Here is a 13,537-nt window from a genome sequence, read left to right on the forward strand (position 1 = left end):
GTATCTTTTGATTGTTTTCTCTCTCTCTCTTTTGAAGGTGGCACGAGCACCCATAACCTTTCAGAACCTATAGATACAAAAAATAATGTGTATTGTATATGTAATTTATATATATAAATTTGATTTTTTTATTTTTTTTGGATCTTCTTTTTTTTTTTTTTTATCTCTCTCTTTCTTTCTCCTTTGGATGGAACTGAGCTCTTCTTCTTTCTCTCTTTCCTCTCCTTTTCTTCTTCTTCTCTCTTCTCTCTCTATTGGCCTTTGATAAGAGTTTTTATTTCTCTCTTGAAGATCCGTTTCACTTGATTTGATACTTAATTAGGTCAAACTTTGCGATCATAAGCGATTTCACAGGTCACCATCTTCAAAAACCCTAATTCTCTGTTTCTTTTTTCTTCTTCTTCTGGCTGGGGGCTTTGTTGTACGTACTCCCATGGGTTTTTTGTAGCTTTTTGCCTCGGATTTTGTGCAAATGGGAGCTTTTTTTTTAAATAAAAAAACACATCTCTTTTCGTTTTCAGCTTTTTATAATGATCGAATTCAAGTTTTAGCTTAGATCTCTCTCTCCCTCTCTCTGAGTCTCTGTTTTGCGAAGAAGAAGATTGTTTCATGTTTCTCCCTTTCATCTGGGTTTCTGGGTTTTGTCTTTAATTGTGAGATTTTAGCTTTTTTATTTCCTTTTTCTACTGTACTTGTTTGTGGGTTGACCTTTTTTTTTTTGTAACCCTCTTGAGTCTTGAAGATCTGAATGCGTAGATCATACGGGATCTTTACATTTTTTTTTTGTTGCTTTTCGTCAGCGTTACGATTCTTTTAGCTTCAATTAAAGTTCTATTTTTTTTTTTTCAAAAAGCTTATCTCAAAGATCAATTCTTTTTCGTCATCTGAATTATTTTTTTTTTTTTGGTTCACCATTAATTTTTTCCAGGTTTATAAAAGCTGATTCGAATGGTTTGGACATAACATCCGTATTTTGGTTTAAGCATATGGAAGTCTTTGTTCTGTTCTTGGTTGCTCTGTTAGGGCTTCCTCCTTTTGCACCAACTTAGCTCTCTTGTTGTGTAAGATCTTCTCCCTTGAAGCTGCAATAACGTCTGGTCCTTTTAACTTAAACTAGTAGGTAATGACTGTACATACCTGTAATACAAGACGACAGCCTAGAGTGGCTCACTGTTATTTTGACTGAAGAACAAACAGGCTGGTGAGAGGGGGAATGTGTTTTGGGTCGAATCTGTGAATTCTACTACGATTGGATCTGTAGAGTTGACCTTTTAATCCTCCTAGTCTTGAGTAAATTATATATATTGTCAGATAGATTTTTAGGATGGAAGCTGAAATTGTGAATGTGAGACCTCCTCAGCTAGGGTTCATACAGAGAATGGTTCCTCCGCTACTGCCTGTTCTTTTGGTTTCTGTCGGATATATTGATCCTGGCAAATGGGTTGCAAATATCGAAGGAGGTGCTCGTTTTGGGTATGACTTAGTGGCTATTACTCTGCTCTTCAATTTTGCCGCCATCTTGTGCCAGTATGTTGCAGCTCGAATAAGCGTTGTTACTGGTAAACATTTAGCTCAGGTATTACCTTTCTCTGATTTTTTTTTATCTCGAAGCTTTTAGCTACACTGTTTTTACTGCTAACCACCTTCTCTATTTCTGTTACATTTTAATGTTCTGTACTTGGGCAGATCTGCAATGAAGAATATGACAAGTGGACGTGCATGTTCTTGGGCATTCAGGCCGAGTTCTCAGCCATTCTGCTCGACCTTACCATGGTTAGTTACTTGCAGTCTTTCCCCTTCTTAAATTTTTTAATTATGTTTGATGGAAAAATTTTCAGTTCCTCTGACTTGAGGCTTCTCTATTATAAACAGGTTGTGGGAGTTGCACATGCACTTAACCTTTTGTTTGGAGTGGAGTTATCCACTGGAGTGTTCTTGGCTGCCATCGATGCATTTTTATTTCCTGTTTTCGCCTCTTTCCTTGTATGACTGGTTTCCTGTCTTTTCTTTTTTCTCTCTGTGTTCTTTGAATAGGCATTATTGGAAACTAGCTGACATGCTTACAATTTTTACAGGAAAATGGTATGGCAAATACAGTATCCATTTGCTCGGCAGGCTTTGTTTTACTTCTCTATGTTTCTGGTGTCTTGCTGAGTCAGTCTGAGATCCCATTCTCTATGAACGGAGTGTTAATTCGGTTAAATGGAGAGAGCGCATTTGCACTCATGGGCCTTCTTGGAGCAAGCATCGTCCCTCACAATTTTTATATCCATTCTTATTTTGCTGGGGTACCTTACCTTTTTTCTCTTTTTATGTATCTCTCTTTTCTATGAAGAAGCAATAATTATACTAAGCAGTGAACTCTCTATTGCAGGAAAGTACATCTTCGTCAGATGTCGACAAGAGCAGCTTGTGTCAAGACCATTTGTTCGCCATCTTTGGTGTCTTCAGCGGACTTTCACTTGTAAATTATGTATTGATGAATGCAGCAGCCAGTGTGTTCCACAGTACTGGCCTTGTGGTACTGACTTTTCACGATGCCATGTCACTAATGGAGCAGGTTTGTTCTAACGGGTTTATGCTTCGTATTAGTCTATAATACATTTTTAGAGAGACAGTTTCAGAAATATCTCGTGATTATTAATTATTTTTGTTCTTGATTGTTGAGCGCAGGTATTTGTGAGTCCGCTCATTCCAGTGGTCTTTTTGATGCTCCTGTTCTTCTCTAGTCAAATTACAGCACTAGCTTGGACTTTCGGTGGAGAGGTCGTTCTGCATGACTTCCTAAAGATAGAAATACCCGGTTGGCTTCATCGTGCTACAATCAGAATTCTTGCAGTTGCTCCTGCCCTTTATTGTGTGTGGACATCTGGTGCAGACGGAATATATCAGTTACTTATATTCACTCAGGTCCTGGTGGCAATGATGCTTCCTTGTTCTGTCATACCGCTGTTCCGCATTGCTTCGTCGAGACAAATCATGGGTGTCCATAAAATCCCTCAAGTTGGCGAGTTCCTCGCACTTACAACGTTTTTGGGGTTTCTCGGTTTGAATATTGTTTTTGTTGTTGAGATGGTATTTGGAAGCAGTGAATGGGCTGGTGGTTTAAGATGGAATACCGTAATGGGCACCTCGGTTCAGTACACCACTCTGCTTGTATCGTCATGTGCATCCTTATGCCTGATGCTCTGGCTCGCAGCTACGCCGCTGAAATCTGCTAGTAACAGAGTAGAAACTCAAATATGGAACATGGATGTTCAAAATGCTCTATCTTATCCATCTGTTCATGAAGAGGAAATAATTGAAAGAAGCGAAACAAGGCGGAATGAAGACGAATCAATAGTGCGGCGGGAAAGCAGGGTAAAGGATCAGTTGGATACTACGTCTGTCACTAGTTCTGTCTATGATTTACCAGATAACATTCTAATGACGGATCAAGAGATTCGTTCGAGCCCTCTAGAGGAAAGCGAGGTAGACGTAAAATTCTCTGCCTCTCAAGTAAGTAAACTTGGGGAAGACCCTGATGTAAAGGAAGAGTCTGTATTGCAGTCAACGGTGGTTAATGAGGTAACTGATAAGGATTTGGTTGTTGAAACAAAGATGGTGAAGATTGAACCAACAAGTCCTGTGGAGAAGAAGACTGTTAGCATGGAAAATAACAGCAAGTTCATTGAAAAGGATGTTGAAGGGGTTTCATGGGAATCAGAAGAAGCTACGAGAGCTGCTCCTGCAAGCAACTATACTGTTGGATCTGATGGTCCGCCTTCGTTCCGCAGCTTAAGTGGGGAAGGGGGAAGTGGGACTGGAAGCCTTTCACGGTTGCAGGGTTTGGGACGTGCTGCCCGACGCCACTTATCTGCGGTCCTTGATGAGTTTTGGGGACATTTATATGATTTTCATGGGCAATTAGTTGCTGAAGCCAGGGCAAAGAAAATAGATCAGTTGTTTGGCGCTGATCAGAAGTCAGCCTCTTCTATGAAAGCAGATTCTTTTGGAAAAGACATGAGTAGTGGATACTGCATGTCTCCAACTGCAAAGGGATTGGACTCACAACTGACTTCAAATTTGTATGAATCACTGAAGCAGCAAAGGACTCCAGGAAGTATCGATTCGTTGTATGGATTACAAAGAGGGTCGTCACCGTCACCGTCACCGTTGGTCAACCGTATGCAGATGTTGGGTGCATATGGTAACACCACTAATAATAATGCATATGAATTGAGTGAGAGAAGATACTCTAGCTTGCGTGCTCCATCATCTTCTGAGGGTTGGGAACACCAACAACCAGCTACAGTTCACGGATATCAGATTAAGTCACTTGTTGACAATTTGTCAAAAGGAAGGCTTGAAGCTTTACAATCCCGTGGAGAGATCCCAATGTCGAGATCTATGGCACTTGGTACATCGAGCTATACACAGCAGAGCTATACACAGCAACTTGCTTTAGCCTTAAAACAGAAGTCCCAGAATGGTCTAACCCCTGGACCAGCTCCTGGATTTGAAAATTATGCTGGGTCTAGAAGCATATCACGGCAATCTGATAGATCTTATTATAATGTTCCATCTTCTGGAAATACCGATACTGTTGGTGTAGCAGTAGCTAATGAGAAGAAGTATAGTAGCATGCCAGATATCTCAGGATTGTCTATGTCCGCGAGAAACATGCATTTGCCGAACAACAAGAGCGGATACTGGGATCCGTCCAGTGGAGGAGGAGGAGGAGGAGGGTATGGCACGTCTTATGGTCGATTAAGCAGTGAATCATCATCATATTCTAATATGGGGTCACGGGTTGGAGTACCTTCTGCTTATGATGACATGTCTCAATCAAGAGGAGGCTACAGAGATACCTACACTTTGCCACAGAATGCATCAACAACAGGGACCGGATCACTTTGGTCTAGACAGCCCTTTGAGCAGTTTGGCGTAGCGGAGAGGACTGGTGCTGTTGGTGAGGAGCTCAGGAATAGATCGAATCCGATAAATATAGACAACAACTCTTCCTCTACTGTTGATGCAGAGGCTAAGCTTCTTCAGTCATTCAGGCACTGTATTCTAAAGCTTATTAAACTGGAAGGATCCGAGTGGTTGTTTGGACAAAGCGATGGAGTTGATGAAGAACTGATTGACCGGGTAGCTGCACGAGAGAAGTTTATCTATGAAGCTGAGACTCGAGAAATAAATCAGGTGGGTCACATGGGTGAGCCACTGATTTCATCGGTTCCTAATTGTGGAGATGGTTGCGTATGGAGAGCTGATTTGATAGTGAGCTTTGGAGTTTGGTGCATCCACCGTGTTCTTGACTTGTCTCTCATGGAGAGTCGGCCTGAGCTCTGGGGAAAGTACACTTACGTTCTCAACCGCCTTCAGGTAATAAAAAGAAAGAAAAAAAACCACACTTTTGCAGTTAGAAACCAAAGCTTATTATGTTTTTGACATGATGTATGGATTCAACAGGGAGTAATTGATCCAGCGTTCTCAAAGCTGCGGACACCGATGACACCATGCTTTTGCCTTCAGATTCCTGCTAGCCACCAGAGAGCGAGTCCGCCATCAGCGAACGGAATGTTACCTCCGGCTGCAAAACCGGCGAAAGGAAAATGCACAACCGCAGTCACACTTCTTGATCTAATCAAAGACGTTGAAATGGCAATCTCATGTAGGAAAGGCCGGACCGGTACAGCTGCAGGAGACGTGGCTTTCCCGAAGGGGAAAGAAAACCTGGCTTCGGTTTTGAAGCGGTATAAACGTCGGTTATCGAATAAACCGATAGGTATGAATCAGGATGGACCCGGTTCAAGAAAGAACTTGACTGCGTACGGATCATTGGGTTGAAGAGAGAACATTTGTGAGAATCTTATGATCAAAAGAGACGTCGAGCGGGAAGCCGAAGAATCAAAACTCTTGCTTTTGATTGCTCCTCTGCTTCGTTAAATTGTGTATTAAGAAAAGAAAAAAAAAATGTTTTTTTTGTTGCTTCAGAATTTTTCGTTTTTTTTTTTTCTTCCCTCTCTTAATTTGGTTGTAATGTTATGTTTATATACATATCATCATAGGAGGACCATAGCTACAAACCGAATCCGGTTTGTGTAATTTGATGCGGAGTCGATCATGAAAAAATCGTCGGTTTGAATCGTTAAAATCTCCTTAACCGGATCTCATTACGTTAGCAGACACATCGACGCTAGATTACTGACACGTGTCCATATCAGTCTGTCTTCTCGAATCGTCTTCTGGTTTCTCAAATCCTTCATATTCGTGGGGGAACCAAAGAAGAAAAGAAAGTAAAATCCAGAGTAAACCAGAAAATGGGTTATGTGATCTACATATCGTTTCCGGCGATTCTTCTCCTTTTGATCGTCGCTATCACTTTTTATCTCATCGGAAGAAAAATCGGCCGGCGAGAAGGCATGTATGCAGGGCCGCCGTTGGCTGGTTTACCTGCACCTGCACCGCCGCATAAAGCTACGGGGAAGCCACCGGAGGTTTAGCAAAAACCGGTTTTGTGTGTGTATGTAGTGTACGATGGATGACGTAATATGTATTAGACTGTTGTTGGGCTGATACTGAAAACAAATAAACACTTCTCTTTACTGGGCCTGAGCTTTTAAGAAAACAGTTCGATCCGTTTTGTATTTCTACGTACTGACTTCGTGTCGTTTAATTTGAGTACTAACCTAATGCGACTTTAGAAACTACGCGGCGTTTTTACGGAAGAAGGAAATATTCGCTTCTTCTTTACAACTTTTGTCACAACGCAGAAAAGTCCTCTCTTTCTCTCTCTCTCTCTATCGAATAATAATTTTTTCTCATTTGCTGCGTCCTTTTGGTGCTTGAAGCGATATGACCATGGCAGCAAATCTCGCGCGACGGCTGATCGGTAACCGATCGATTCAGATCCTTGGTGCTGTGAACTCTAACTCAGGTGCGGCTACTTCCGCCGCTAGGGCTTTCTGCTCCTCCTCCACTCCGATCACCGCAACTCTCTTCCCTGGCGATGGGATCGGTCCCGAAATCGCTGAATCTGTCAAAAAGGTTCCTCATCCCTAATTTTTAGTTACGAGAGAATTGTGATTTGTGAGAATTCGGCAATTTCGTTGATAGTTTTTATAACTGATCCAGGTGTTTACCACAGCTGGTGTGCCAATTGAGTGGGAAGAACACTACGTTGGGACTGAGATAGATCCCAGAACACAGAGTTTCTTGACCTGGGATAGTCTCGAGTCTGTGCGTAGAAACAAAGTTGGTTTGAAAGGTCCAATGGCTACTCCAATTGGGAAAGGTCACCGTTCTTTGAACCTTACTCTTAGGAAAGAGCTTAATCTTTATGCCAATGTTAGACCTTGTTACAGTCTTCCTGGTTACAAAACTCGTTACGATGATGTTGATCTCATTACCATTAGAGAAAACACCGAAGGAGAATACAGTGGCCTTGAACATCAGGTTTTGTTTTGTTGTTTGTCTCTATCGATTTGAACGTTTCAGATTAGTTCTTCTAACAATTGTTTTGTTTTCTCCTGACTCTCATGATAGGTCGTTAGAGGTGTGGTGGAGAGTCTTAAAATCATTACCCGTCAGGCGAGTTTGAGAGTTGCAGAGTATGCTTTCCTCTATGCCAAGACTCATGGAAGAGAGAGAGTTTCTGCTATCCACAAAGCCAACATTATGCAGAAAACTGACGGTCTTTTCCTCAAGGTCTGTCCATTTTTATAACTCCATAATGCACATCAAAGCAATGATTATTATGTCTGCTAGGTTTTGCTTACAGTTTGTTTTGAGACAATGTTTAACTATGTTTCCTGTTTTTCCAGTGTTGTCGTGAGGTTGCTGAGAAATACCCTGAGATAACTTACGAGGAGGTTGTTATTGACAACTGTTGTATGATGGTAAGCTGTGATACCGAATCTACCATTTTTTGTATTCCCACTGCTTTAATGTGGAATATGTGACTGATAATATTGAGATGCCTGCAGCTTGTGAAAAACCCAGCACTTTTTGATGTCTTGGTGATGCCAAACCTCTACGGAGACATCATCAGCGACCTGTGTGCTGGATTGGTTGGAGGACTAGGGTTGACTCCAAGGTGATTCATTAGTTCCTTCATCTTGAATTATAGTGTTATTTAGTGTGATTGTGAGCTTAATTATCTAAATGGCCTTATGATCTTTGACGCAGTTGTAATATCGGAGAAGATGGTGTAGCCCTTGCTGAGGCAGTTCACGGTTCTGCACCTGATATCGCTGGAAAGGTTAGTCTATGAAGCAAATAAAGTTTCAACAGTTATGGTAAAACATGATAATAAAACTGCTACAGATAGAAGAAGAGTCTTCAACTCCCGCTTTGCTGTTTTGTTTCTTGGTAGCATAGTCAGTTGGTTAGTCTCTTTATAGACCGAGTCATTTACAGGCTAACGAGTTCAATTTATACATCCAATGTTTAAGCTTTAGAACTAGATGTCAGATGCCTTGATGTATGATTTTTGAATTGGTTGTCTCCCTTTATTTATTTATTTATTTATTTTGTTGGGGTGATGTTAGAACTTGGCGAACCCAACGGCGCTGCTTCTGAGTGGAGTGATGATGTTACGTCATCTGAAGCTGAACGAACAAGCAGAACAAATCCACAGTGCAATCATCAACACCATAGCGGAGGGAAAATACAGAACCGCGGATCTTGGAGGGAGTTCGACCACAACGGAATTCACAAAGGCAATCTGTGATCATCTCTGAACACATCGTAAAGTCCAATTCTTTATGGAATCTTCTTCTTCTTTGGAGGGCTTTTTAAATAGAGCCTCGAATTCATCTTTATTTTTCATTCCTCTTTTGTTTACGATTAGAATAAAAGGAAAAAAAAGAGAAAAACGGCTCTTCCTGAGTTTGATTACTTAAGAAAGAAGTTTTTGTTTCTCCTTGAAAACGTCTTTTCAAGTTCTCTCTGCCATAAGGCAAAAGATTACACAAGGAAAAAAATTGATGTTTCTCTGAATCCATCATCAGAAGAGTTTTGTTATTATGATTGCTTGTTTAGTGTCTTCTTTAATTTAATCAGTTACTCCCCAACTTCTTAATCAAAACTTTTGATTGTCTTTTTGGCTTGAAGAAAAAGGTATGTAATTCAATAAAATGGCATAAATTAGTTGGTCGACCGACAAAAAGAGAGAGAGTTTATGGTAACTAATTACAGTATAGTTTAAGGAAAAGAAAAGAAAAAAAACTGAAAGAGAATAATAGAGTACTGTATGTCGTTGGTGCACCAAACCTCTGTGATTATAAATAAAACTAAAGACGCTTCTTCTTACACTAAGCAGAGCACTAAACTTGCCGGCCAACCAATCCCAGATCTGAATCTTAATAAAACCTAAACCTCTCTCAAAATCTCTTAATTCTTCATCGTTTGTTTCATCATGGCTTCGTCTTCTAACTACGATGGAATCCTTCTCGGTATGGGTAACCCGCTCCTCGATATCTCTGCCGTCGTCGACGACGAGTTTCTCACCAAGTAATATATAAAAAAAAAAACTCTCAGATCCCTCTTTTTCCTTTTTATGTTTCCACTTGTTGTTGTATTCGTATCGTAATCTTCTTTCGGGGCTTTTAGTATGAATCTAGGTCTTTTTGTTTGATTCTTCTCTTCAGTAGAGCATAAACTCTGTGATTTGTGTGCGATTCTTTTTTTTATTATTATTATTATTACTGTTATTGATGTTCTTCTTTTTTTAATCGTGTGACGACGACAGGTACGACATCAAGTTGAACAATGCAATTCTCGCTGAGGAAAAACATTTACCCATGTACGTATTCATTAACGCTCTGCTTCTTTTGGTATCTCTGATTTGTGCCATTAGGTGTTATAATAATCATCACTAATAAGGGAAGATGTTCATGTTAAGTAGATATTGATTCAATGCTTCACTTTTATTTAAAAGGTATGATGAGATGAGTAGCAAGTTCAATGTTGAATACATTGCCGGAGGTAATTCATCTTTTTGTCCTTTTTGATTGACGATCCTGTAACCTTTTAGTTATTAGCCTGTATGCGTTGACAAGATTGTGATATCTTCTTCTTCTTCATGATTCGTTTCTTTCTCTAGGTGCTACTCAGAACTCAATCAAAGTTGCTCAGGTATATTCTCTCCCCTTCTTCTTGCACTTTTTTTCCTTTTCTTTTTGGGGTTATTGGTAGTAACCATTTGCTAAAAATCAAGGTTCTTATGTTTCACTTGTTTGTGGCTACAGTGGATGCTTCAAACTCCTGGGGTAACCAGTTACATGGGTTCCATTGGAAAAGACAAATATGGAGAGGCTATGAAGAAGGATGCTACAGCAGCTGGTGTCAATGTGAGCTGACTTTCCCGAATCTTCTCTGGTTTTTCATGTTTTTGTTGTTTGAGTATATGCACAGCTGATGATACTTTGTTTGCCTTTGAGGATAGTATGAAATTATTATTGAAACTGTAATCAAAGTGCTTTTTTCTTTAATCAGGTTCACTATTATGAAGATGAGTCAGCACCTACTGGAACTTGCGGTGTCTGTGTTGTTGGTGGAGAAAGGTCTCTTATTGCTAATCTTTCAGCTGCAAACTGCTACAAGGTTGATCACCTTAAGCAGCCTGAAAACTGGGCTTTGGGTAAATCTTCTTTTCCCATCGTTGCATCCGTTTAACAGTTCTGTATTCGTGATCTGATGTCTCTGATTGAATATGTTTTGGGTAGTTGAGAAGGCCAAGTTCTACTACATTGCTGGATTCTTCCTCACAGTATCGCCTGAATCCATTCAGTTGGTATCTGAGCATGCTGCTGCAAACAACAAGGTAATAATAAGACTATGGTCCTCCAGATATCAGAATCTTTTATTTGCTTACGAGTGCCTTTTGTATTAACATTCCTGACTTATTCACTTATCTTTCAGGTGTTCACAATGAACCTTTCTGCTCCATTCATCTGTGAATTCTTCAAAGATGTGCAGGAGAAGTTCTTACCGTAAGCCATCATCCCTTATCTTTTTATCCATTGCAGATTTTATGATTGTGTAAATGTACTGAAAAGCACCCTATATTTCTCGTGCAGATACATGGACTTTGTTTTCGGCAATGAAACAGAGGCAAGAACCTTCTCCAAAGTTCACGGCTGGGAGGTAAGAAAATTTCTCTTCTCTTGCACGACTAAATTTCAGCAGAATGTTTATTGTTGTATAACAGAGATAATAATTTATCATTTTTATCTTTTATATTTATATACAGACCGAAGATGTTGAACAAATAGCCATCAAGATTTCGCAGCTTCCCAAGGCCACAGGAACATACAAGAGGACCACCGTGATTACACAGGGCGCAGATCCAGTGGTTGTTGCTGAAGATGGAAAGGTGAAGAAATATCCAGTCATCCCTCTCCCCAAGGAGAAGCTGGTTGACACCAACGGTGCAGGTACTAATTTTTATTATCGAAAGACGGTTTGTAATACATTCAACTGTAGGCTTATTTTACTAGATAGAAACTGACATGATCATAGAACATAGCTGATCCTTTAGCATTTTAAACGAACTTGTCTCCTCAAGACTGATACAAAACATAACCAATACCGATGAATTTAACGGCTATTTTTGTTGATCTCTCTTACAGGTGATGCATTTGTGGGAGGATTCATGTCACAGTTGGTGAAACTGACATGATCATAGAACATAGCTGATCCTTTAGCATTTTAAACGAACTTGTCTCCTCAAGACTGATACAAAACATAACCAATACCGATGAATTTAACGGCTATTTTTGTTGATCTCTCTTACAGGTGATGCATTTGTGGGAGGATTCATGTCACAGTTGGTGAAAGAGAAATCGATTGAGGAATGTGTGAAGGCTGGATGCTATGCATCGAACGTGGTGATCCAAAGATCTGGCTGCACTTACCCTGAGAAGCCCGACTTCAACTAAATGATTGGGTTATCATCAGTTTTGTGACATTTTCCAAATAAAACAACCTTTGATTCAACAAAAACTCCCACGATTATTGTTTGAGTGTAATTTTTAGCATTTTAATATCATAATTATTTTGATCATTTGATATTACTACCATAGCTTGAGACGAGTCATGTTATATCAATGAAGGCTTTGACGAGAAGATTACATCTTCTATCAACTACTACCTAACAATGGCTCATTTCACAACATTCTTCATTATTTCTACACATATCACCTCAAATGGATACTCACATTAATTATCAAAAACCCTAAACGTTAGAAGTCCGAAGAACCCCTCTTCTTGAATCAAAGACTCGTCAAGAATAACGAGGAGAAGCACAACGGATGACCTCAAGGAAGAGAGTTTCGTCACAAGAAATACAAAGCTTGGAATCTCCGGAAGTGAAATCATCGTAAGCTTCATCTTTTGATTGATCAAGCAAAGCCCTGAAGATGGGATCGTGAAGCAACTTGATCTTTATTACGAATCTCTTGTAACTTTCCTCTTCTTTGCCTACGTACACCACTAGGTGTCCCTTTGGTACGTCATGTGGTATATCCTTAGGCTTTCCCGTGGCGTCACGATGTTTGGAGACTCTGCTTGACATTTGCTTCCATGCCTTAGTGATCAGCTTGCTCTTCTTCATCATGTTTATGAGAGAGATGGAGAGAGAAAAAGAAAGAGAGAGAGACGTTTTTGGGGGTTAGTGTGAGATAGAATGTAGAGAAGTACTAGTGTCGTACTTGTGTATTTATATACCAAGTCACAAACAAAGGTCCACTATATATCTAATTTAACGTATATACATGAATAGGTATGGGTAATGAATTTTTTTGGACCATGTCGTCTTTACAATAATACATGATCGACATATGTTATCATGAAAAACAATATATACAACATTCTATTCAATACATATATTACAGAAGAAAATATATTTGACTAAATATGTTGGAACGTCATTATCAATTTAATTTTGAAAATAACATATGACATTTACTAGAAATGAAAAGAACAATACTCTATGTAGTTCTATTTTTATATATTTTTTGTTTGGGGTCAACTACGGCCAAGCTGTACTTACGACATAACGAAATCGTACGAACATGCATCTTCCCCAATGGGAGCTTTAGCTTTAATCATTGATTCATTTTGTTTCTTTAATTTTTTCATGAACACAAACTAAAAGACTCTTTATCGGCATGGCATGCACATTGGCACTCAACTCGGTGTTATTTTTCTAAAATTTATTAAGGAATTATATTTTGATTCATAATTTATAGAAGGAGAGACATTTTGTTCAAGTTGTAAAAATAGAGGAGGACCCCACGGTTTGATTAAAATGTTTGGAGAAAGATAAGATTTTAAAAAGAGATGAGATAAATGGGATAAGATTCTTGGACAAAGTGCAATTCCACTTACGTACCATACGTCGCGATATGTATAATGTAATGTAACTCACATATTTTTACACTAAGACAAAGTACTATAGTATATTATCTATATCCATTGTACGTGATCTGTCACTAATGATTTACCAAAATCAAAACACGCGCGTTCTTACTATATCATCAATAAT

At 39.4% G+C, this 13,537-nt stretch overlaps 4 protein-coding genes across 5 annotated transcripts; 3 read left to right on the top strand and 1 right to left on the bottom strand.

Moving 5' to 3' along the window:
- LOC104768496 (ethylene-insensitive protein 2) lies at nucleotides 1–6,142 on the top strand. The gene is made up of 8 exons (XM_087506365.1): nucleotides 1–354; nucleotides 929–1,576; nucleotides 1,687–1,773; nucleotides 1,873–1,983; nucleotides 2,076–2,288; nucleotides 2,375–2,560; nucleotides 2,674–5,370; nucleotides 5,458–6,142. The coding sequence occupies exons 2-8, from the start codon at nucleotides 1,325–1,327 to the stop codon at nucleotides 5,833–5,835; spliced, it is 3,924 nt and encodes a 1,307-aa protein (XP_087362491.1). The 5' UTR covers nucleotides 1–354; nucleotides 929–1,324; the 3' UTR covers nucleotides 5,836–6,142.
- A 52-nt stretch (nucleotides 6,143–6,194) lies between these two features.
- On the top strand, nucleotides 6,195–9,015 carry LOC104768497 (isocitrate dehydrogenase [NAD] catalytic subunit 5, mitochondrial-like). Its single transcript, XM_010492496.3, has 7 exons — nucleotides 6,195–7,035; nucleotides 7,123–7,443; nucleotides 7,534–7,695; nucleotides 7,812–7,886; nucleotides 7,974–8,083; nucleotides 8,176–8,248; nucleotides 8,538–9,015. Exons 1-7 carry the CDS (start codon nucleotides 6,844–6,846, stop codon nucleotides 8,727–8,729), a joined length of 1,125 nt encoding a protein of 374 aa, XP_010490798.1. The 5' UTR covers nucleotides 6,195–6,843; the 3' UTR covers nucleotides 8,730–9,015.
- A 78-nt stretch (nucleotides 9,016–9,093) lies between these two features.
- LOC104768498 (adenosine kinase 2) lies at nucleotides 9,094–12,055 on the top strand. Of its 2 annotated transcripts, none has more exons than XM_087506367.1 (11): nucleotides 9,094–9,501; nucleotides 9,740–9,793; nucleotides 9,929–9,975; nucleotides 10,094–10,125; nucleotides 10,239–10,340; nucleotides 10,486–10,630; nucleotides 10,716–10,813; nucleotides 10,912–10,982; nucleotides 11,070–11,136; nucleotides 11,243–11,426; nucleotides 11,622–12,055. In XM_087506367.1, exons 1-11 carry the CDS (start codon nucleotides 9,407–9,409, stop codon nucleotides 11,669–11,671), a joined length of 945 nt encoding a protein of 314 aa, XP_087362493.1. In that variant the 5' UTR covers nucleotides 9,094–9,406; the 3' UTR covers nucleotides 11,672–12,055. The 2 variants fall into 2 exon arrangements, with proteins under 2 accessions (XP_087362493.1, XP_010490800.1); XM_010492498.3 differs by having other exon boundaries at nucleotides 9,195–9,501; nucleotides 11,788–12,055.
- Nucleotides 12,056–12,071: 16 nt separating this feature from the next.
- Nucleotides 12,072–12,685, bottom strand: LOC104768499 (indole-3-acetic acid-induced protein ARG7-like). The gene has a single exon (XM_010492500.3). The coding sequence runs from the start codon at nucleotides 12,605–12,607 to the stop codon at nucleotides 12,275–12,277; it is 333 nt and encodes a 110-aa protein (XP_010490802.1). The 5' UTR covers nucleotides 12,608–12,685; the 3' UTR covers nucleotides 12,072–12,274.
- Between the last annotated feature and the right edge of the window lie 852 nt (nucleotides 12,686–13,537).

Source organism: Camelina sativa, chromosome 20 (genome assembly GCF_030686135.1).
Source record: "Camelina sativa cultivar CO46 ecotype springtype chromosome 20, ASM3068613v1".
Taxonomy (NCBI): Eukaryota; Viridiplantae; Streptophyta; class Magnoliopsida; order Brassicales; family Brassicaceae; genus Camelina; species Camelina sativa.

Bases quoted from the DNA above. Each gene is read 5' to 3' on its own strand.
- LOC104768499 (XM_010492500.3), bottom strand. From the start codon at position 12,607: ATGATGAAGAAGAGCAAGCTGATCACTAAGGCATGGAAGCAAATGTCA.
- LOC104768498 (XM_010492498.3), top strand. From the start codon at position 9,407: ATGGCTTCGTCTTCTAACTACGATGGAATCCTTCTCGGTATGGGTAAC. The intron at 9,976-10,093 runs GTAATTCATCTT...TTCTTTCTCTAG, and splicing joins TGTTGAATACATTGCCGGAG to GTGCTACTCAGAACTCAATC. The intron at 10,983-11,069 runs GTAAGCCATCAT...TTTCTCGTGCAG, and splicing joins GTGCAGGAGAAGTTCTTACC to ATACATGGACTTTGTTTTCG.
- LOC104768497 (XM_010492496.3), top strand. From the start codon at position 6,844: ATGACCATGGCAGCAAATCTCGCGCGACGGCTGATCGGTAACCGATCG. The intron at 7,444-7,533 runs GTTTTGTTTTGT...CTCTCATGATAG, and splicing joins ACAGTGGCCTTGAACATCAG to GTCGTTAGAGGTGTGGTGGA. The intron at 7,696-7,811 runs GTCTGTCCATTT...CTGTTTTTCCAG, and splicing joins CTGACGGTCTTTTCCTCAAG to TGTTGTCGTGAGGTTGCTGA.
- LOC104768496 (XM_087506365.1), top strand. From the start codon at position 1,325: ATGGAAGCTGAAATTGTGAATGTGAGACCTCCTCAGCTAGGGTTCATA. The intron at 1,984-2,075 runs GTATGACTGGTT...CAATTTTTACAG, and splicing joins CTGTTTTCGCCTCTTTCCTT to GAAAATGGTATGGCAAATAC. The intron at 2,561-2,673 runs GTTTGTTCTAAC...TGTTGAGCGCAG, and splicing joins CCATGTCACTAATGGAGCAG to GTATTTGTGAGTCCGCTCAT.